General features: G+C 49.3%; 7 protein-coding genes across 7 annotated transcripts; 2 read left to right on the forward strand and 5 right to left on the reverse strand.

Annotated features, from left to right (window-relative positions):
- Positions 1-660: 660 nt before the first annotated feature.
- On the reverse strand, positions 661-1662 carry A1O9_00345 (uncharacterized protein; the record flags this gene model as incomplete). The annotated part of the gene is made up of 1 exon (XM_013409509.1): positions 661-1662. One exon carries the CDS (start codon positions 1660-1662, stop codon positions 661-663), a length of 1002 nt encoding a protein of 333 aa, XP_013264963.1.
- Positions 1663-2784: 1122 nt separating this feature from the next.
- On the forward strand, positions 2785-5037 carry A1O9_00346 (uncharacterized protein; the record flags this gene model as incomplete). The annotated part of the gene is made up of 1 exon (XM_013409510.1): positions 2785-5037. The coding sequence occupies one exon, from the start codon at positions 2785-2787 to the stop codon at positions 5035-5037; it is 2253 nt and encodes a 750-aa protein (XP_013264964.1).
- An 897-nt stretch (positions 5038-5934) lies between these two features.
- On the forward strand, positions 5935-6984 carry A1O9_00347 (uncharacterized protein; the record flags this gene model as incomplete). Its single annotated transcript, XM_013409511.1, has 1 exon — positions 5935-6984. The coding sequence occupies one exon, from the start codon at positions 5935-5937 to the stop codon at positions 6982-6984; it is 1050 nt and encodes a 349-aa protein (XP_013264965.1).
- Positions 6985-7524: 540 nt separating this feature from the next.
- On the reverse strand, positions 7525-8205 carry A1O9_00348 (uncharacterized protein; the record flags this gene model as incomplete). Its single annotated transcript, XM_013409512.1, has 2 exons — positions 7525-7737; positions 7783-8205. Coding segments are annotated over 2 exons (636 nt in total), but the record flags the coding sequence as incomplete, so codon positions are not given.
- Positions 8206-9823: 1618 nt separating this feature from the next.
- Positions 9824-10864, reverse strand: A1O9_00349 (uncharacterized protein; the record flags this gene model as incomplete). The annotated part of the gene is made up of 1 exon (XM_013409513.1): positions 9824-10864. One exon carries the CDS (start codon positions 10862-10864, stop codon positions 9824-9826), a length of 1041 nt encoding a protein of 346 aa, XP_013264967.1.
- Positions 10865-11434: 570 nt separating this feature from the next.
- Positions 11435-12434, reverse strand: A1O9_00350 (succinate dehydrogenase [ubiquinone] iron-sulfur subunit, mitochondrial; the record flags this gene model as incomplete). The annotated part of the gene is made up of 3 exons (XM_013409514.1): positions 11435-11755; positions 11810-11961; positions 12017-12434. The coding sequence occupies 3 exons, from the start codon at positions 12432-12434 to the stop codon at positions 11435-11437; spliced, it is 891 nt and encodes a 296-aa protein (XP_013264968.1).
- A 4008-nt stretch (positions 12435-16442) lies between these two features.
- On the reverse strand, positions 16443-19173 carry A1O9_00351 (uncharacterized protein; the record flags this gene model as incomplete). The annotated part of the gene is made up of 7 exons (XM_013409515.1): positions 16443-16725; positions 16784-16989; positions 17040-17222; positions 17288-18147; positions 18251-18325; positions 18384-18708; positions 18760-19173. The coding sequence occupies 7 exons, from the start codon at positions 19171-19173 to the stop codon at positions 16443-16445; spliced, it is 2346 nt and encodes a 781-aa protein (XP_013264969.1).
- Positions 19174-22036: the final 2863 nt, after the last annotated feature.

The raw sequence follows: 22036 nt of genomic DNA on the forward strand, positions 1-22036 counted from the left end.
CACGAGTGGCCATGAGCCATGATCGCCCAATGAATGTATACTAGTTTCCTTTACTCCACTGCTCAACCCATCCCGTGCACGGGGTGTTCTTTCTCGGTTCGAGTTCTGTGCATTACATATTGTTTTTTTTTTTTTTTTGGTTTGAGTTTTAGTGGTGGAACATGACAGTGGATACGAAATAAATGGATGTCTTCTTCAATGTGGTCTCGTGAAACCAGCGTACGGCCCAGGGCGTGCTTGAACCCCGACATTGTTGCTTTCTATGCTTGATTCGAGTTCCATCGGCTAAGGGTGCCAATTTGCAGTACGATATAAAAACGACGGTCTTGCTGATATTGCTCTCATGAAGGATATTTATCTAGAGCGCGCTCATCTTGCGGCCCAAAGTATTCTATCGTACTTCGAGACCAATTGAGATTCTCGGATCGCATCGCAAGTCGTAAGCTGAGTGAGGAGGAACTGAATAATTTTTGAGTATGGAGCGGAGAGATTCCAGGTGCAGTATTAACAGACGCACTCGGTAGTGAGCTTGACATGTTGTGAGAGAGTCCGCGACGTCCCTAAGTAGCATCTCCCTCGGGCTGTGTAGCATTATATGACTAGCGTTTCAATTCATGGTCAAATGGCTAGGGTGTCGGTCCGAGCCAATATCTCATTCCATCAGTCAAGATCATCATCGTCATCTGTCGGTGGGTCCGGCATGGAAGCGTCCGGGTCTTTCTCTGAATTAGCCTCACCCAATTCCTTCCTGACCTGTTGCAACTCTTCTCCGAAAAGAAGAGTAAACATGATCACTGCGTAGATCTCTTCGGTAGACTTGTTTTTCAAAGTATAGCGGAGCTCATGTGTCTTTGAATCAACGTATTTGATCACGTTCAGACTAAACCCTGGAAGCTTGAGGGAGAAGTCGTTGAAGTCGAGGTATGGATTGCCAAAATCTGACTGATAAAGCCGACCAGCCTCGAAAAGAAAAGCGTCACGGTTGGCAGGCGTCAAGAAGTGCTTTTTCCTGCCAGCTGAATCAGTGGGCATTCCTGACTTATCCCTGACTTGTTCCCCAGAGCCATCTGCTCCCTCTTCCACAACGACTTCATGAAAGGAGGTGGCATTGGGGATCTTCCATGCATTTTTGTCTTGTAATTCATCTTCTTCGATAACTTGGTCGCCAATTCTCAGAATATTCCAACTGCTCAACGCTGGTCCAAACAGAGATGGCTTGTCGGCGTAGACATCTCCTTCGAGACCGGGATCAACCCACCACTTGACGATTCTGAAGGCTTGATTGAAGCCAGGTGGCAATCTGTCTCTTATCGGGCGGTCGAAATCATTTCCGAATATCAAATCGCCGCCAGGAATGTCAACTTTGGGTATGAACGAGAAAGCTATCGAGTATTGATCGTACTGATGAAGCTCATGGTCGAAGTAAGGAGAGGTTGTAGGGGAATCATTCGGGTAGCCGGTGAAATGTCGTATGCGCACAGCAAGGGATAGGATCATATGTTCATTCTCGAACGTCAAGGTCTCGGAAGCATTGACAGGAACGAGCTTGTGGGTAGAAGGATCATGCTCGGGACCAGCAGTTACACGTAGACGATACTGAGTGTGATTAGCTGCTTGATCGACTTGCTCGGAGGAGTCTGAGGAGAGAGGAGTGTCGGACATATTGGTCCAAGAGATTTGCGTGCTCAGGCAGGTCTATGTGTAGGATGATCTATTTGTTGTAGTAGCTTGTTGGCAGGTTGAACTGGTCGGGGGCTTTTGCTTCGGGGGAAAAAAAGAGAAACAGTTGCGGGCGAAAATGCGCAGTTGTTGGAATGACGTCAAGCCATATTGGGAAGAAGGGCACCCGGAAGGGATGCTCCCGCAATTCCCGGCTGATAAAATAACAATATAACAATCATACCAGTTGATCTTTCACAAGTGGAAACTTCAAGACGCTCCTGTGTTGTGATCTGCAAACGACTGGCTGAGAGAATACCTGGGACACCTGAAATGTCTGGTACTCAGTATATGGGATGGGATATGGCGCATATTGATGGTCACGTGAGCAGCAAGACGGTCATTGTACAATAGTTCAACAGATGGACGCTTGTTATTCGGACTGCATACTATAGTACTCGTGTCGTCAGGCTCGAGGTTGAAAGGTCATATCGCATCTTGCTGATCCCTTCCATTTCCATGCTTCTTCCTCCTTGGCCCAAGACATTTCAGCAAGGTGGGTGAGATGAACAATCAATACAGAAGTATTGACAGCCCCAAAAAGGCACAGCAAGGTCTCCGCCCAATGTAAATTTAGATCTCATCCATCCGAGTCATGCAGGAACAGTCCATTCAACGCCGATATCGTGATCGAACATGCAGGAAAATCCGGAGTAGGTAGAAGCCACAGGTGCTGCAGCCTAATCCCCGGCCAATCGGATATTCGGCCTCGAGCTCTCGTGCAACGATGGGCTGTTTCTGACGGATCTGAATGGTTCATTCTACACAATGAGGTCTTTCCGGACAAGCGAGCTCTACGCGGCCAACGATATCCAATGATTCCGGGAAGTTTGAACGAAGTCGAGACGCGCCGGCACGCGTTGGAGGCAGCTTGGCGCGTTAGAGGATACGCTATGCTGTTTTGGGAAAATTGTATATTCTTACCCTATTTGGTGTCATTGTTTATATGCGACCGCCTTCCCGACCACAATCTCATAAATCATCAAAACAACAACTCCCGCTGCTGTTGTGGACCAGGAAAATCTTGTAGATAGTTACAGCATCAGCAGTGATATATCTGCCCACATGGCCGACTCCATCTTCAAAGAGACTGTTCCAGTTCGACGGTACAAGCGTCCGAGCAGTGCTATTTCACCCTGCAAGACTGCACAGGATCCCGTCCAGCCTGAGACAAAGACACCTTCAAGAAAGCGACCTATGAAGAAAGCTAGATTCTCTGATTCTGCTTTACTTAGCAATTCTTCCGTTCCCGGAACAACTGGCCTCACTCCTTGGGTCGGCAAGACTTCCATCAAAACTCCGAGGAGGAGAGTTTCAACGCCAGCACCAACTCGACATCGAGATTATGAGGAAATCCAATTCACACCAATTCGGGAACAGCTTGAACCTCGTACGATTCGACGCATTCGACGTCATGGTCTCAGCGAAGAAATGAATCGGTGTCATGAAGAACAAAAAAGCCTAGCAGAACTGCAACGTCAACTCGACCTCAAAGAGGAAGAGGTACAGCGCCTGAAAGTCGAGTTGGATAAGGCCAAGAATGCAACGACCGATACAATCTCTAGTCAAGAGCGAGTGGCTGAAGCTGAAGCAGAACTTGCACAGCTGAGACAGAGCTTCAGTGTAAATGCCGAGCCAATTTCTTGGGACCATGTACCTACAGGTGCCGGACTTGGACCTGCAAGTGATGGTGGGGATACATTCCGTATCTATGAAGACGAAAACCCGGATCATATCAACGGAAATTCGATATCGATGCCAGACAACGAAGACGCCATTGCCATGGGACTTGAACTTGAGTCGGCTCGTCAAGCCAAAGAAGCACTCTTTCGGGCCAGCCAGACTTCGTTCACAAACAACATACATTTTGCAGACTCTCCAGTTCGTGCTGCCTCGACTAACTTGAACATTCCACCAACGCCAAACACATTCTACCATGATTTATCGAAGCAGTTGAAGGCAGCAGTTAGCCGAGCGGAGGGTGCTGAAGTTGCTCTTCAAGCAATGAATTTGGAAGTACAGAGTTTGGGATTCGGTCTTGTTGATGATGATGCCAGTACCTGTATCTCCAACGTCAAGGATCAATTCCGCCAAATGCGTCTAGAACTTGAACGGGCTGTTCCAGGTGAGACAGTAGGGTCATTCGACAACGCCACATTGCTGCCAGAGATCGCATCCAAGTTGAAACTAGTGGCAAGAAGACTTCAAGACCGTGAAGCGGAACTAAAGTCGATGAGAAATCAACAACGTACCCTTAAAGGCAATTTCGATCATGCCATTGTTGCAGCCGAGAAGGCCAATCTTCGAGTCAAAGAGCTTGAAGACACAATCGACAAGAATGCTGAGGAGATGTTGGAGATTCGAATGCGGGCGCAGGCTGTTGCACGAGAGGCCGAAGAGCATGCATCGAACAATCGATCTCTGATCACAGCGATTGAGAAATACCGGGAAGAAGTCACGCGGCTCGAGCAGCTGGTAGAGCTGATAGAGTCAGAACAAGCAGCCAGACTTCAAGATGTCAGAACTGCCACACTCGAAGAATTGTCTCAGAAAATCTCGGATATCGACGCTAAAGCTGCCTCGGAAACTCGCGGTCGAAGAGCAGCCGAGGAGTCTGCTGTGGATCGATTGAGAAAGATCAATGAATTGGAATCGGCTCTTTCTACAGCTCGACAGCACTCTGAAGACGTCAAACAACAGCTGAAGTTACTTGAAAAGCAACTTGTTACTTCCAAAGGCAGCCATGAACAAGAAGTCGGCGGGCTCAACTCGAGAATATCTGGACTTTCAACAGCTCTGTCATCTGCAAATGCGGAAGTCGAAAAGTTGAAGAAGATCAATGGTAAACTCGAAGAGCGATACAAGAATGAGGTTGAACAAGGTGCACAAACCCTGGAGAGGATTCAAAACGAATACATTCGGTCCGTTGCCAAGATCAACGAAGAACGCAAGAGTCATATCCGCAGTTCCAAAGTCCGATATGCCAATTGGAATCTGCTCAGCGATGAACTTACCTCGGATGATGTAGCACCCATGACACCCGCCAGCTTGGTTCGTTTTGTCGACCCGGACCATTCGGAGGACCACATTCAAGGTAGTGTTGAGATGTCGAGAGGCAAGAAATCTCGACGCAGCTCAGGTCACTGTCTTGGTATCAGGAAGCGTGGTCGAAGACGCTACGACAGTGGCATTGGGATGGATTCCTTGAGTGAAGCTGAAGACAGCATGGCTTCAGACCCGATTACTCCAGACTTGAACTCTGAGGCAGAAATTGAAACCGATACTGGAATGGATACCGCAGTACGAATGACGGGATAATTGGTGTACATGTCAATCGTGTCTTTTTGGAGAAAGACGTGTTTTGTTTGAGTCTCTTGCATCTGTACGCAAGCAAGCAAGCAAGCGTGGTGTTCTTGGATTTCCTTTGTTTTGTGGGCGGCGGCCGAGGCAACCTCACAACTTAGCAGCATTTGCATACAATAGTTGCGTCTAGATGCTGCAACTTTGTGGTTGTGTCCGAGTATATAGACAACCTGTGCATACGCATGCCATTGGAACTTTGGATCAGTGATTCTACTACTTGAATGCTAATAGACCCTGTCTCACCCTGGTGATATTTCGATAAGTCGTCTGGTGCCTGATCAACCCGTGTGCACGGAAAAGCTTAGCATTCGCTTAAGTCAATGTCAAAGCATATTCCGTTCCACATGCCCTCGTATTTTGGGTCGTTTACCCGACCAACTCGACCGCTCTCGGAACCCACGGACGCTGACGCACGCGCACGGTGCCCTCCCAACACCGATCAAGCTGGCGTCAATAATAAATAATAATGATGAGCAAGCATATCCAGATCTGGCTCCTAACTAAGGAGGGGTCCAAGGTGACGCAACCCCTTCATCCCCTCATCCGATTAGCTTTTTTGTGCGGACCATGGCTGAGGAATGATTTTACCAGCGTCTCCCTACTCCTGATATACATGAGATCAAGGGCTCGCTCGCCTCGTATCTAGGACCTCCAGCCTGACAATTTACTAGTACATCAAGCAGTTGGGTACCCCTGGTTCATAACGCCGTCTGCTCGAGCGTTCTACCAGAATCGTGTTTCCCTCCATCAATACCTATTCTCCGCGTTCATTCTCAACAGTCAAGTTCCTCAACTTCTTAACATCCAATTAATCATTTCGCGCTTCACTCTTCCTTCTCCAGTGTCATAAACATGTGCCGGTGGTTCGCATACCTCTCGCCGGACGAGGAGTGCCTCCTGGAAGACGTTCTCATCACGCCGGACCACAGTCTCGCGAAACAGGTGCACGACCATTACCTACCTCGACTCATCTCCCACCTACCAGGGCAACAAACGACCAAACATGAGATAACACTGCGCAACCGACTCTTCAACATTGACGGCTTCGGCGTGGCATGGTACACTCCCGTCCGGTCATCGTTCGTCAGCGACACGCCGGGAGGACTCCGCCCGGCACTGTTCAAAACGACCTCGCCGCCCATGAACGACGCCAACTTCCACTCCATCTGCACCAACACATCGACCACGGCGGTATTCGCACACATCCGCGCGGCGACGGGGTCGACGTCTGTGGCGTCCATCAACAACCACCCGTTCACCTTCGGCCGACACACGCTGATGCACAACGGGATCATCTCGAACTTCTCGGACATCCGGCGGGCGCTGCTCCCGCTGCTCTCCAAGGCCACATTTGAGAACGTCCACGGCACCACGGACTCAGAGCACCTCGCCGCGCTGTACATGACGTACCTGACGCGGGGCGGCGATCGCGCGACCTGGGAGCTGCAGTACAGCGTCGCCGAGATGCGAGACGCATTGACCGCCGCGCACCGGAAGATCATCGCGCTGCAGCAGCAGGTGCTCGGGCCCGAAAACGTGCAAGCCAACAGTCTGAACGTGTGCGTCACCGACGGCGCGCAGCTGGTCGCCGTCAGGCTCCGGAACCATGCCGTCGAGCAGCCGCCCTCGCTGTACTGGTCCACCAGCGCCGGCACCACGCTGAACCGGAAATACCCGGACCTGCCCTCGGGCGGCGCCAATCCGCATGCGACGAGGAACGCCGCTGACCATGGCAGACATGTCATTGTCGCGAGTGAGCCGACCACGTACCGCGTGGAGGATTGGAGCCTCATTGAGAAAAACCACGCGCTGTTGGTCGATGCCCAGGGAAATTGTGTGGTTGAGGACATCGAGCCGCCACAGCAGTTGCTCGCATTGGCTGCGACTGGAGAGCATTTCTAAAGAGTTTGCAAGGATCTAGGGTTTCGAGGAGTTAGATCGAGAGCATCAAGCTGGCCCCTTAACGTCTTTCTCGTACCGCAATCTTAGCTTGCACTTTACCATCCACAAAAGAATTCAACGTTCGAGTCAGGCATAAAAAGCTCTCAAAATTATATCCTGTATTATAGCTACGCTATGTAAAGTGACGGCAGTCTTTCAGGCACATGGTCTATTCTTTCCAGCTTAGAGAGATTTGACGCACATAGTTGCAAACGGAATCACCACCCAGAGTTGCACTTCTTTGCCCCGTTCATTCCTCCCCCGCAAATGATGCTGTCGAGGCTGCTAATCCCAAGCCGTGCAACACCCTATAATCTCAATTCTGGATCAAATACCGTAGTCTGCTAACCGCAAAAGAAATGATACGCCCTTCTTGGTTGGTCTGACCCTCAACCAGCAAATTCAACCCCTGCAACGGAGCGCTGCTATGCTCGCCATCTATACATCGGTCTTCTCATCAATCTTCTGTACCATAGCATCACCATTCCGCAGAACTTCCAGTTGCCCCGCCTTTGCTGCATTAAGCGTTTCGCTAGCTTTGTCTAGTGCTGCTTTCTCTTCTTCAAGATCCTTCCTCAGCTTCCCGTAATGGTGGAGAAGGCGGTCGTTCCAAGCCTCTCTCAGAGTTCCAACAACTGCAGTCCCTCCCACCCGAAATTGCTTGACTTTTGCACGGATTGCATCCTCTTCTTCCCCGAAGCGATACATTACATCCTGTCAATGCTTAGCAAGGATCTTTGACGAATTTTAACTACGGACCTTTGTGATTTGTGACATAGAATCCATCAGTCCGTGCTGAGACTTGCGAATTCCGGCAGCCGGGGCTGTATGATTGTCTACTAAACCCTTTGGTTGTCTTTTGGGTGATGGCGAATCTTCGACTGGCGTCAAGTCACTAGACGCTGATCGCTGCTGTCGGCTACGTCGAGATGGAGAGAATGGGTTTCGTCGTTTGAACGTCGAGTTCTCAGCCACCAGAGTAATAATGGTATTGCCTGAGGCATAGGTTGTATCTTGAGTGACAGGTACCCTTGCTTCTTCAGGGGTATTCTGCATGCCACCAAGGCTTATATTCTCGGCTTCTAAGCGGGTACAAAAGGAGGCTGGAGTAGCAGGAGGGCGTTCAGGTTCTGTATGCTGCAATGGGACTGCATCTAAAAGGCTCTTTTTGATTCGGACTGGACCAGTCGTGGAAGTTTCGACACCTTGTCCTTGGGGAAGCGAAGGGTCATGTCGTTTTTTCTCCGGGGCCGTGAATTTAAGAGATTCCAGGTTGTTTGAACGTGGAAGGCGAATATTACCCCGGAGCTGAGGAGGCATAGTCGGAGTTTCACACATTATAGGAGATCCTGCCGGAATGTTATTCTCAAAGGTGGTATCTGCCTGGTCATCAATAGGGTCTTTCGCGGAGGGTAACATTGCTTGATTCTCGGGTCCACCAGGTCCAAAATGTATGATTTGCGGCTTCCTCAGCGCCGATCATTCTCGGAGGGGATTGAGAACTCCTTGGTGCTTGAGGCTGGACACTGAGTATTGTCGACTGGCTTGTATTTCTTGCGTTCTGGACCCGGGGCGACCATGTCGCGGAGTTTTGAGTCAACGCTAAGATCTGCAGCATCAAGAGCAGCTTGGGTGGCCGAATGATTGAGTCTGTGGGAATCCTCGACGGCCTCAGCATTCTCCTGATCCTCTTTGTTCTCATTGATGGCGTCTTCTCTGTCATGGGACTTGTCTTGAGCCTCCTGGCCACTGTCATCTGCCTCCTCGACAGATACCGAAGACTTTGCAGCACGTTTTGGCATTGACTGAGTTGCTGCCACGTTTGTCTCCTTTTGGGGTTTGGAAGACGTGGTGACGTTGACATCGTCCACTTTCCTCCCTGCTTGCTTCTCCTTAGCCACAGTGGACTTGCCCTTCTTCTTGGTTGCCTTCTTGACTTCTTGCGGGTCAGTCTGTGGCTTCGCTCGTTTTACGGGAGGTTCCAGAAGCGTCTCGGAGGGAGGTAGGTCAAAGCCATCCGACGTGAATGTGGATCCTAGTCGAGTTTGTGGTGAAATGACAGCCAAGGGTCCATGGGGAGTGCGTCTCTTAAGTCTAGACTGGTTTGTGGAACTCATTTTGTCGTTCCGCAAAGCTCTACTAGTCGAGCTTGGTGCCTTAATGTAATGTAGCTTGAGACTGGTAATTTGGCCAAAGTATTGTTGATCTCTGGCATCGAAGCACCAGTTGAGGGGAGTGACCAAATATTTGGGCTTGGTTTTGTGCGGTCGGGTGGTTGTGTAAATAGGAAGGAGTGATGCAAGGGAATGCACTTGCCCAACTGAATGGCTTTCTTCCACACTGGCGCCCTGTATCACCTCGAGATTCTGCACGTCGACTGAGCCACGGCCTGAGCTCGATCTTCAGGGATCCGGCGAATGCCAATGACAGCCAAGATCATATCTGAGAATATGTTCCGTGGGAGAGATGCAGTTTGACATGGACCGTTGCGAGAAACTCTAGAACACCGTCAAGAGCCGTGCAGAAGGTCGGTTTCATCCCCTCTATCTCATTCTTCTTCTGGTACATAGTCATTTAGTTATAGACGCCCACGTATCTGCGGACAGGAGGGACGCGAAGCAGTATGAGTGGTTTTCAAAGATACAGGCGGTGGAAACAAGCAGCAAAAACATAGTAAGTTGCAACGTCGAGAGAGCACGCATTCTGAACCATCCTCACGTAGGTGGCGGCACCCAGTGGCAATGTTCCTCCCAATCATACGTGGAAAGATAGATTGAGTTTAACTTGTGTATTGTGAGCTCTAGACCAAGCTTTTATCTCGCCTGAGTAATGGGGCTTTCTCATCTGAGCCATCTCCAGCTTGATCGTGATCCGAATCCCCAATCGTCCGTTCTCCGTCACCGAAGGTCCTCTTGAAAAACTTATCGTAACTTGCCCAGGTCGATGTAAATATGATTTGGACAAGTTTTGCCATCCACGGAGGGTACGTACCATCTGGCCGAAGGAAGATCTTCGAGCCTTGAAGGGCGAAGAGGATGAATGGACCCCAGATGGACAGGAATATGAACTGTCCGAGCCTTTGTCTGTTGGTGGTCAGGTGGAATGGCCGAATCTGGTTCAGGAAGTCTTGATATTCTTGCGGTAGAGCATGCTCTGTGGCTCCATCCGTAATCAGTTTGAGATACCGAGGACTAGGTTGTGCATATGAATGTTCCCTTCTTGATAGTCCTGTCGGGTCATATAGTGTGTGCGCCTTGAAATAAGGCCCAGATGGATTAGATGGAACAGTCTCATTCAGCGTGCCATTCAAGGCGAAGCAATCGACCAGGACATCTTGATAGCCTGACCCTCCTCCTTCAGTGGCAATAATATTGATGTAGTCCGCTCTTGTAACTTCGTAGACAACACCGACCAATCCTTTATGCCATCGATCCTTGTGGTAGTCATCTCCCGCCACATCGCCGCCCATTTGCGTGTCTCGGTATCGTACATTGCCAAAGCATGGTTCGGTGTAAGGGAGGCCCGGCAGATCGAACGTCAGGGACAATGCAGGCACCACCACATTAACCTGTGAGAGTGGGTTGATGTTTCGCTTTCCCTGGAAGGTTTCTGCGCATAGGTTCGAGCCATATCCAAGGTAAAGAACAGTGTCCTTGGGCTCTTTCTCGGCAGCTTTGCTGGATAGCTGGGATATCTCGATGGGCAGGTCGCTGAGAGAACGCGCTCGTCGTTCGGGGGTGGTTATCGGTGTAGGCCCGGTAATGGCTGATGCATTATTTGCAGGCAAATGCTGGTCAACAGCTTGTCGTAGACGCGTAATTGCTGGACATGTGGTCGCCATCGCTTCGTGCCTGCTCAGCTCTTTCTCATCAAGTTGATGAATGAAAGTTCAATGGAGCAAACGCGACGTTGGTGTGCAGGAAAGCCTCGGGAATGGGGGATTGATTACAAATAGAGATAATGCGTGATCTAGCTTGATTGGTAGCAGCACGATATTATGCAACGCCGTACATCGGTATCTAGAAATCGAATGTAAGAGGGTTGGTATCACCCAATGGCTGCCTACCTAAGATATCTATATATGTGTGGATGCCATTAGTTACAGTATAATTACTTGTTGGATATATATCTGAAAGGATGTGCAGTGTACCAACGAGCAGAGACAAATACCTGACGGCTTGACTATCTCGCCAGCACGCTTCCTCTTAGGACATGACAATAGGAACAGGGTCAAAGCTAAATCACTCAAACTGCCAGATGGCCTTCTACGACCATTCGTGAACGTCAAGCATAGTATTTATTTACACAGCTGTGGCCTCAAAATTCACTCCAAAGGCGAATCGAGGATTGCTCAATTGGTCGCATGTTCGTGTATATTTCCGCCCGCTTTCCGAGCACCAACAAAACCCAGTTAAAATGCCATTGCCTTTTTGATTTCCGCGATCGCTTTGGCAGGATTGAGGCCTTTGGGGCAGGTTCTCGAGCAATTCAGAATAGTATGACATCTGTAAAGACTCATGCTGTTGTCGAGGGCTTCCTTCCGTTCGGCCTTGCGTTCGTCTCGGGAATCGGCCAGCCAACGGTATGATTGAAGCAGGATTGCAGGTCCTAGGTACTCATCACTGTTCCACCAGTATGAGGGGCAAGATGTGGAGCAGCAAGCACACAAGATGCACTCATAAAGACCATCCAGTTTCTTGCGATCCGCAGGCGATTGCCGGAATTCCTTGCCCTGTTGGAAGACGTTAACACTTGTCTGGTTATTACATCTATCAAAAATACTCACATCTGGGGACTTGGTGTCTCGCTGGAGGAAAGGTTTGATGGATTTGTATTGCTTGTAGAATTGGGTCAAGTCGGGTACAAGATCCTTGACCACATATGTATGTGGCAGTGGATAGATCCGAGACTGCTTTGCTGTGTCGGTTGGGATTCTGCCTGTTTCGTCATGTTAGTCAGAGCTTCCAAGCGCCACTTGGACCAGATGGCATACATAGACAAGCCAATGTGTTGACACCATCAATATTCATAGCACAACTACCACAAATTCCTTCTCTGCAGCTTCGTCGGAATGTAAGTGTCGGGTCCACCTCGTTCTTGATTCGGATTAACGCATCCAGCATCATGGGCCCGGTCTTGTTCAGATCCAGCGTGTAGCTCTGCATCCTCGGCTTGGAGGTAGGCTCATCGGGATTCCATCGATAGATCTGGAAGGTCTTGATCTTCGCATCTTTGCTGGGGACGGGCTCTTCTACAGTCGTCGTCTTGGATGCCGGGATTGGCGGTCTGCTAGCGGAGGTATCATATGTCGACTTTTCGGTCACGGTGGCATACGATCTTCCGGCGAACGACGACCGCAGGACAGACCTAGAGGGAGCAACAAAGCGTGTTGCAGAGCGTAAAGCGGCCATTGTGAGGTTTTCGAACTTGCAGGCAATACTGGCTGACCGCGAACAGCGTATTGCGACCTTCAAGGAGAACGGAGTGGAGAGATTGAAGAGTGGTCGTGGATTGAAATCGGAAAGGTAGAGGGAGCACCGCCTGTGGCGTTTGGAATCTCGATGATGCTTTGAACCTCGGATCCAATCAGCGCAGCCGCAAATAATCCATAGCACGTGCCGACACTGCCAAGACCGTTCACCTTCCGAGCAGTTTTCCCGTTTATCTTCCGATTGTTTCTCTTCTTCCGATCACGCCTGGGAATGGAATGGTATGTACGGGACTGCCTAGGCATGCATCTCAACACCCATCCTTACTGAGAGGGACTGCCCTCAACATCCTGCAGCCTATGAATCGCATATATACATCTATTCGCACCACCGAGTTCTACTTGAACATTTTATGACCGGTCCTTCTGTTTTGACCGAACAAGATCACGTGACGTGATTGCCCTTTTCAGGGGTTTGAGAGCCTCGCATTTCGAGTGGTGTACGGAGTATGTTCCAGATTATCACGGAATATTAAGGTACTTATGTTCATTGCATACAGGTTAAGTGATTCCCTATGAATGACCAACACCTGAAGGCGATTCTCCGTTTCACAGACATTAACACTTCATCAAGCCTACAGGTAATGGTTCAGTCCTCTTAGCATCTACGGTTCAATTTAATCTAGCAGGTAATGTGAGCTACGATTGGTGTTAATGTCACATGTAGACGAAAGAATGCTGTGCAGTGAATGAAAGCCGCCAAGATCAGCACTGTTTGCCCACAAATATCTACGCAGCCTTGCATTCCTCCCTCCCTCCCTCACTCTCTCTTTCTTCAAGAAACCCACCTAGTCCAGTTGAGACAGCGTCTCGATCGGCCTCCGGGTTTCTGGGCTGAGTCGTAGCTCTTCCCGAAAATATTCTCCAAACAAGCAATGAGCTCTTCATTGAGGTTCATTGAACTGGACAGCTAGTCTAGTCGGTGCTCCTGGGTTGATCGGTGCGTCGTGCCTTTCAGCCATTGAATGCCACTGGATGCGTTTCTTCAACAATCCTCATGCGCAGGCGCAGCGCGCCAAAGCAAGGCCTTTTCTCTCACCCCTCAATGTTCAACCAACCGCAAGATCAACCAATCCAGCGGCCGCAGCAGCCGAGCCAACAACAGAGTCGACGAAGCACTCCGCCAGATCCTAAATAGATCCTCAAAAATGACCTGATGTGAGCAACACCCTATCGGCCTTTTGCTCCGTGATACGGGTTTTGGGGTCGAGCCTTAGCTCTTCCCTCCGAGCCCACTCCAACTACGAGCTCATGGTTGAGTGTCACAAAGCTTGAGCACTTGATCGAATCCAATGTTTAACCGGTATCTGGTGGAAGAGATCTTGCACCATTAACTGAACCGGGCAGCGTCTGGATCTTCTGAGATCGGTGGAAACGGACCCAGTCTGGTCGAGTCGCTAGAAGCATCGCCTCGATCAGAGTCCAAGGTGGAGGGTTTGTCCTGGTGGCACTGGTGGCACTCCATCAAAGTCCAAAAGAATTGAATTCGATGTCAGAACGGCGGTTTTCGGCAGAGGTGCCTGCGGATACCGGGTTTGGATGTTTTGGGTTCACAAAATGGGACAATGTCTACATGAGACAGTGTCTTGATTAGCCTCTGAGCTTTGCTTTACAATGGAACCGTGTACTTGTGTACATAGAACCCTCAAAAAATCATTGAAACCCGCATATTTCTTCCTCATTGCTCCTCGTGCGATTGAAATCTGATGGCCTAATTTGGGCTCGGTCCGCGAGAGAACACAGCTTGCGGTAGGTCACTCGACCATGAGCCTGTTTTGTCGTTTGCGTTTTCGGGCATCGCCTCCTCCGGTTGGTCACTGCTTTCCGTACAAGCAATTATTACGATAGGAAAGGAATCCCCATTAATCATTCCCCTTTGCTCCAGAATTTGCGAGACAACCTGTCCCGATGCCTACCGCATTCGTTCCATAGATTCCAACATGCCGAAGCAAGTTACAACACCTCAAACTCTGGATTTGTCACGCGTGCTTTCATTCTCGGTTCTGTGTGAAATTGTTCACTTGGTCCGCCCTGAATTATTTGCCATCGCCACCTTCTGCTCTTGAACCTTCATACCAATGCTCGTAAGGGGAAAGTCGAATGGAATGGTGTCATCGCCTGATCATACATCCTCTGGATTCGCTGTTCAGTGTCCATGGTAGGCTTAGGCATGCATCGCTCTGTCGCTGGTACACGGTTCCTGATAAACCTATGACGGCGCTTGGTGTTTCTCTTGGGTGCGGACGGATATCATGCTGACCACCTCTTCACTATCTTCAACATCGTCGCAATCATTATGTAGCTGACTCGAATGTCCGGGGCTACTAGCGTGAGCTTCGACTGGAGTATTGTCATGGTCGGAGTGGCTGTCCATATCCACATCGCCGATCAAACCCTCAGAGAGGCGGTAAGGATTTACCTGTCGAGATCTGTTGGGGTCAAAGGTGCCTGTTTCACCTTCCGAGTCTGTTGTGCTAATTCGATTACTGTCGGTAATCTTTAGCCCGCTGCTGTAGTTTGCGTCTCAATGGAAATTCTCCTGTGGATGTTGATCTTCCTCCTCTTTGTCTTCAGGTCCATTATGCGGCCCCGTCTCTAGTGCGTTTTCGTTGGCTTCACTCGGCTGAGCATGCTTTCAGTGTACCGCGTGGTTCAAGGTGACAATATGTTGCACGTTCTTTTTCATTTCGATTATGTCGACGCGCTGTTTCTTCAAGGTTGTCTGCAGGTCCTCTATCTCACCGCATTTCACAGCCAGCTCTCCCTCGAGTGACCTCGACGCTTCCAGAAGTGCTTCGTATCTTAGCGTCAATTCTTGGAATTTCTCTTCGACAGGTTGGTGGATTTCGCGTGTCAGTTCCATGACTTTCTCACCCAAATCACCCTGCCAGTCAGTTTGCAAATCCTCCGCTTTAACTGGTCCAGACTTTCCAATACCAGTTATTCAGCAGCCTGTTCCATGGCACCTGTCACCTCTGGTAAGTGGGCTCCATTGAACTGCCTCCGTAATTTCTCCCTCCTCGATAATTTGGTCGGTCAAAGTATCAATCCGCCTCCTGAAGTTGGCATACTCTTCCACTTCCTGCGAGACTTTGGGCCCACGAGGATCTCGTCTGTTCCTATTGTTCATTTGATTGGGTTTGGTTTCGAGCGAAGAGCTACAGCTCAACGCCAACAAATGGGTATTCTGTTCGCTGAACAAGATACCGGAGAATTCTGCTATAATGCTCGAGAGGAGAAAGAAAGAAAGAAAGAAAAGATGGAGACGAGTGGCGATAGGGAAATATTGATTGCCTCCCATGGCATCCAGGGAAAGAGCGATATTAACGGGTAATATCAACAAGGCAAGTGCCACGTCTCCCTGCTCCACACCTTCGTGAGAGCTTGTGCTGTATCATTTTTCCCTCTTCAGTCAATGTGATTCATTGTGCTCTTTTCTTATCATCACCGTCCTGCATCTTACCGTACATGGTCACTTCCCTTCCTGTTCTTCCGTGGGATCATGTGGCAGAAAGTATGTAAACGACCATTTGTGTTCTGCATCCTATTCCACATGTATCTGTGTTTTGTACGATGCTAAAATGCTCTTACTTTCAATGAATGACCACAACCAGCACGTTGACCATCACGACCACGAGCATGACATCGACCACTCAATTACCACGACCACCCCGACCGCGACCAACGCCTCGACCACCACCACGGCCACCACGAGCAGTTGCGTGAGAGCACCACGTGCAACTTGGGCCAAATCCATGGAATCGATCAAATGCTGACGTCGAGCGTGGAGGGCTAAGATAGACTTGTTCTCATCCTCTCGTATGTCTCCGTGTCACTCGGAGTGACCACAAAGCCCTCCTTCATGGCTAGATCCAAGACAGTCTTCAATTCAGGCTAATTCTTGAGCTTCTCGAGGGCTTTAAGTAGTCCATCAAGGTTTCCCAGCATGATAAGGCGAACTTCTGGCGAGAGCTGGCCACGTTCGCAGGGCGGAGTCTCGCACATGGGGGCTGATGTACGGAAACGCGTCCCAAGCTCTGGTGTCGACGGTCTCATATTGATCGTTGAAATCTTTGACACAACATGCACCGAAACTGACAATGGATATGTCCACCTCGCGCCCTTGAGAGGAGTGAACGGTATCGTAGACGATCTGGGACATGTCTGGTATATGTGCCTTGGTCCAATTTTCCTCATTCGCAATGATCGGCATCCTGCGTTTTATTTCGTGCTTGATTATATTGATATGTGCCTTGTACATGCAGATCACACCAATTCGCGCTGGGCTTCAATTCTGGGTTGTGGGCCAGAAGTGAACATATGATGTGTGCGGCCATACTGGCCTCCATGGAATTGACAGATGAAGGCGAGTGTTGATCCTTGTAAGAGATCGAGTCCTGCATATTGACGAATACCACCTCGGGATAAACTATGGTGTCGTCTTTCTCCTCACCATGGAAGAATCGCTTGATGAAAGTCTAAACCATGGGAGTAACGGACCCGGTTTCGTCATGACATCGGCCGTTACGATTTTGCCACCGTAAAAGTCCGAATTGGTCAGCACATTGCATGTTGGTGTCATGCGATGCTGGATCGTGAGACGATAGACTGGGACACCACACTCGCGCAATCGCTCGAAGGCCGAGGAAGTCTGTTTCAGTACACTGCGCTGTTTCATCCACGAAACATACCTCTGGTTTAAAGTGTTCTGCTAAGATATTGTTGGCAGACTTACCGCATGTCGTGATGACGATAATTATGGTTAGTGCGGTATACCTCGATGCGGGCAAGCCTCATAGCTTCGTTGAATCTCTTAGCAGAAGCCTGTTTCTCCTTACCACCGGGCATGGCATTAAATTCAGTACCGATGCTGAGGAGGGTGTTACTGGCGTCGAGAAGCCCCTTATCTTCCGGCAACAGACCGGAAGGGTGTCGCGGACTACCGTAAATTTCTGTCTTCCTGACGGCTAAAGCGCGAACGTACGCAGCAGTTGACATGCTCCGAGCGTGGAAGTGTTTCGGATGAAGTTTGTCAGTGTCATTCAACGCCGCTTCTGTCAACTCGTTTGTGTTGATATTCTCGGCCAACATGCTTTCAAGTTGTTCAATTACCAGCATCTCGGCATCTCCCTTGGACTTTGGAACGAATTGCTTTTCGTCTTCCTCTGAAAGTAGGGCAAACTCATGTTCTGCTCCCACAATATGCTCACGGAGTATGTGACGTTCCCATGACAAAGGTAACATTTTTTGGATCATAAGAGCAATGCCATCGACCGCCGGATTGCTCGGAGTGCACATAAGCACTTTGTCATCCGCTACATTGACATGCACAATGGCGGCAGCAGCAAGAGTCATTCTCTTGCCTGTACCCGGGGGACCTTGGACAATGTTGACCAAATTTTGTTTGGTACCTAGAAGAACTGCCTCTCGTTGTGGCTTGTCAAGGTTCCACTTGCAATTCGTATTGAGGGAATCGAACTCCAGCTTGAACTTGTCATACGCCGCAATTTCGATCTCTGTTCTGGGGATTGCTTTCTTCCCATCATGGCTTGCTTTAGGCAAGACGTTTGGATAAGTTGTTGGATCCTCAGGAGTAGGATAGTTCTCAGACACACAGCCAGTAAGCAAGTAAGCACCTTGGCAAAACGTTTGAACCACTGTGTGCCTAATCCGCATTGGCAAGCATGGCATAATGCAGAGGCTTGTCATTCGGTTTCGCATGCAGTGATGCCTTCATACCAAAACGAGTTTGCTTCAATGCCTCTTCAATCGAATCGAAAGATCGTACGACTTGACTGTCCACTGGACGGTAGGCTAGAAGGACGAAATCAAACGACATGTTTTCGGCCATGAAGGGATTTTCTGGATTTACTAATCGCATATATTTCCCCACCCAGCGATGATGATCGGGAGCGCTCGCAAACCCCTTTCAAGTAGAAGTTGATCGTAAAAGTCCGTCCTTGCTGGAAAACCGAATCGTGGCCCAGACCCTTGCAGATTTTAGCATCTAACTGGACGTACACCTTGAGATATCCGCGGTTTCGGATTTTTTCAGCCCGGTCATCAGCCTCTTGGGGGCTTGCATCGGCCATCTCGACATCTTTGCCATTGCTGTCCTTGGTGGTCTTGTCGTCGGCTGGGAATGCGGAAATCATGCGAACAGCGTAGGTAGTGACATTGACATTGACAAATGGCTCCTAGTTAGAGTCAGGAGTGCTGAAGACCTGCTGGTCAATGACTGCTTGTACTATCAGGTAGTTAAGGATTGAGTTATACTTGGCAATTGGTCGAAACTTGGCAATAACAGTTGATAATGCGTCCTCCTCTTCGCCACGCCTAAGCATGCCGCCACCAACATGGAATGCATCAGGAATCCTTCTGAGGCCCAAATCACCTGTGGCATTGTGGTAGTGATAAAACCACGGAAGATAGCTCTTCACTGCATAAACGAAAGAGCTGATCCCTTGATCATAGTAAATATGTCTCCTGTTTTTCATAATCTCGTTGTCCGGGAAGCGCCAGTAGTATGCGAGAGGGACATGCGCAACTAGGAAGTTCTGGAGGTATTTGACAAGCTTCTTGATGAATCCCGGCAAGTTCGTCCACGGGCTCGTCTGAAGGAGCCTCGGTCGTCTCTCTCTTATCGTCAGGATTTGTAGCATCATCTGCCTTGCCCTGACTTGGATCGTTGGCGGCGGCCAAGGCTGCTACTTTGCCCATGGCTTCCTTTTTTTGAGCTTTCAACTTCAATTCCGTTGACAATGCATTGCTGGCGCCTCTAATGACATTGGGGATTACAGCTAGCTTTTTTGGCTTGTCGCGGAGCTTTCACTGTTCCCATCGACGTCCATGCCTGTGAAAGCCTTGATGGCTTCGTCAAATTCGTTGGCGTATCTGCCTTCGACCTCTCGAAGATCTTCTGGCGACGAGTAATAGATGTCACAGTCCTTGAAGGATCGAGCAGGAACACTTTTGCCGTCCATGTCGATACGGCCTGGAACAAATGTGATCGAAGCCTCACCAAACGCCTTAGGCAGCTTTTGGTGCATCGTATGACCAAATTTCACTTTATGGTCCTTGTGAACGGCGACAGCGAACTTGACACACAATGCGCCCATGTGAACAAAGTCCCATCTGACGGTGGAGGCGTAATTGCCGTTGGGAAAGCGAGAAAGACTTGAGAAATATAAGGTATTATTTGGTTGAGCACCTTGATCTGATCGAATGATTAATTGATTGAGTGTGGGATTTCAAGCATGCTTGTCACAGGCAGTTTCTGGACCATGACAGATCTCTTGAAAACGACCAGTGTATGGTTGTACATGTCGATCAAGGAGTGCTTTACGCATCACTCCATGTGCGGTGTGAGGGTTGATGACACGATCATTACTGAGGGTGGCTGTCTCAGTTAATGTCCGGGAGTCGTCGAAGGCCTCGTCTCCCCGTGACTTGCAGAATTGGACATGACGTGCTTTTTGGCCCGAGAAGCAGCACCGGTTTCTGCCAGCTTCCGCTTGCTTCCAGGCATTATATCCTCCAGGAGTTGTTCGATGTCTTCGAAGTCGAGGACCTCATCATCAAGGACCTCATCGTGAGGTTCAACGGTCTCCTTGCCGGGTTTTCACCAGAGATTCTAGACATTGCGCCGGATTCGACTAGATAAAGATTGACGAAGAAACAAAAAGGAAAGAGAAAGAGAGGAGAACTGAAGGTTGGGCAAATATTTGTGGGCAAGCAGTGTTGGTCTCGGACTCTCGGCGGCTCTCATTCATTGCGCAGGATTCTTGTAGCGGCATGTGACATCAATCATAGTTTATGTGACCTGTCGCGTTGGGTAGTCGCAGTGTCGTTGATCTCAAGACATTCTACCGTCGTTCGTCCTCATTCTGTTCACCTACACTTTTTTCTTCAACGCTCTTGGATATGGCACCCTGACAAAGAGGAGGGGGAAGTACTGCATTGAGGTCTGTGCGTGGGCCACACACACATGTCATGCTTGATCCGAGAATAGTACATTGCCAGGACAAAAGCTCAGCACCGAAGCATTGGACACAAAAGAATTCGAGATGTCGACTTAAGCTTCAACGAATCCTTGTCAGCGTTGAGTTGGCGGCTTCGGGTAAGCTCTCCGATTGAAGTCCCTACAGCGGCACAGACTCGAATTGGCTGCAGGATCTACGAGTCCCTTGTGATGTAAGTTCAACTGAAGGGGCGGGGCACTTGTGCAGGAATAATACCATATAATTGTTTTGGAAGATCTGATTTCGTGCTTGGCTAGAGATTCTCACCTAAATAGAATGGTGGTAATATCTTGGTAAGCAGCGTGGAAGCATGGGAAGTTTTCCGTGTACGGCAGATGCTTGCCATACATTAAATCAAGTGGGTTTGCTGTTGGCACACATCAACTTCGGTTCCAAGGAGAGGCCATACATTTATTTGACCAGGGACAGCGCATGTCCTTTCACAGGACAGGAAGAGTGAGGGAGTGGCAGGCCAGGAATTGGGAATAGGCTCTAGAACGAGTGCTGGTCTCGGTGGGTTTGTGGTTGGGAACTGACCACCAAAGCGGCAATTTGGAACAGTCAGGACTCGAGGTAACAAACGTGTTGGGATGCCACCCACCCTTGGTTTGGCACAATTCCTATCACGGATATGGTACAACATCGAACGCTTGATGGCTGCGCCGACGGGAAGAAAATGGAATATCAACATGTATTGGACATAGCAAAACGCCGTGGTCTAGAAGTTACCGATGTTTCATACGCAATTCGGAATGATTGAATTGATCAACGCCAAAGAGTGTGTTTGGCATCTCTAAAAAAGGTATATTGCGACAGGCCAGATGAGGTATTTTTTGGATTCCTTCAGGATTATACCTATGTATCCACGCCTAAGTCAAAAAGAGAGGGAATGCTCGAGGACAGAATTCCAACAGTCCCACCTCATTTACTCCCCTTCAGAGACCCTCTCGTCATAGAATTCGAGCAATCAAGGCCGCATATATGTTCATGCTATTGGACCGTCCTTCCCAGCTCTTTTCTTCCTGTCCAATTGCTCGAACATCTCTAGCTGCCCCCCTCAGCCGGCTATGCTCCTCTTTCGAGAATATTACCTGCCGTCTCAACCCTCGAAAAGCTCGAGCTTCAGGTCCACTCAGTCTTGAAAGCACTTGAAAATCATTGTCAGACTCGAACGCGAAGCCGTCTATGTTATTTTCAACTTGGGAGTTGTCGTCTTCCAGATCGCTGGCATTATTCGGAGGCTGATTTCCGTCCCCAAAACCTCCTCCCGTGTCAGCTTCGGAGTCGCTAGAGTCGTTCAGATTGCCGTTAACAGTTCTGGAGGATGGTGTCATCTCTATGTAGGTCATCCTCTCATCCGTTTTGTTGACGAATGCAGCTCTTCCTCCTCCTCTTAATGTTGATCATCCAACTCTGTTTTTTGTGCCTTGTTGATGGCATTCTGGATATCCTTTGTCGAGAGGAGCCGATTCTTGAATCTGAAAGGTATCGAACAGGCTGATCT

The sequence above is a fragment of the Exophiala aquamarina genome (genome assembly GCF_000709125.1).
Source record: "Exophiala aquamarina CBS 119918 chromosome Unknown aczIA-supercont1.1, whole genome shotgun sequence".
Lineage (NCBI taxonomy): Eukaryota > Fungi > Ascomycota > Eurotiomycetes > Chaetothyriales > Herpotrichiellaceae > Exophiala > Exophiala aquamarina.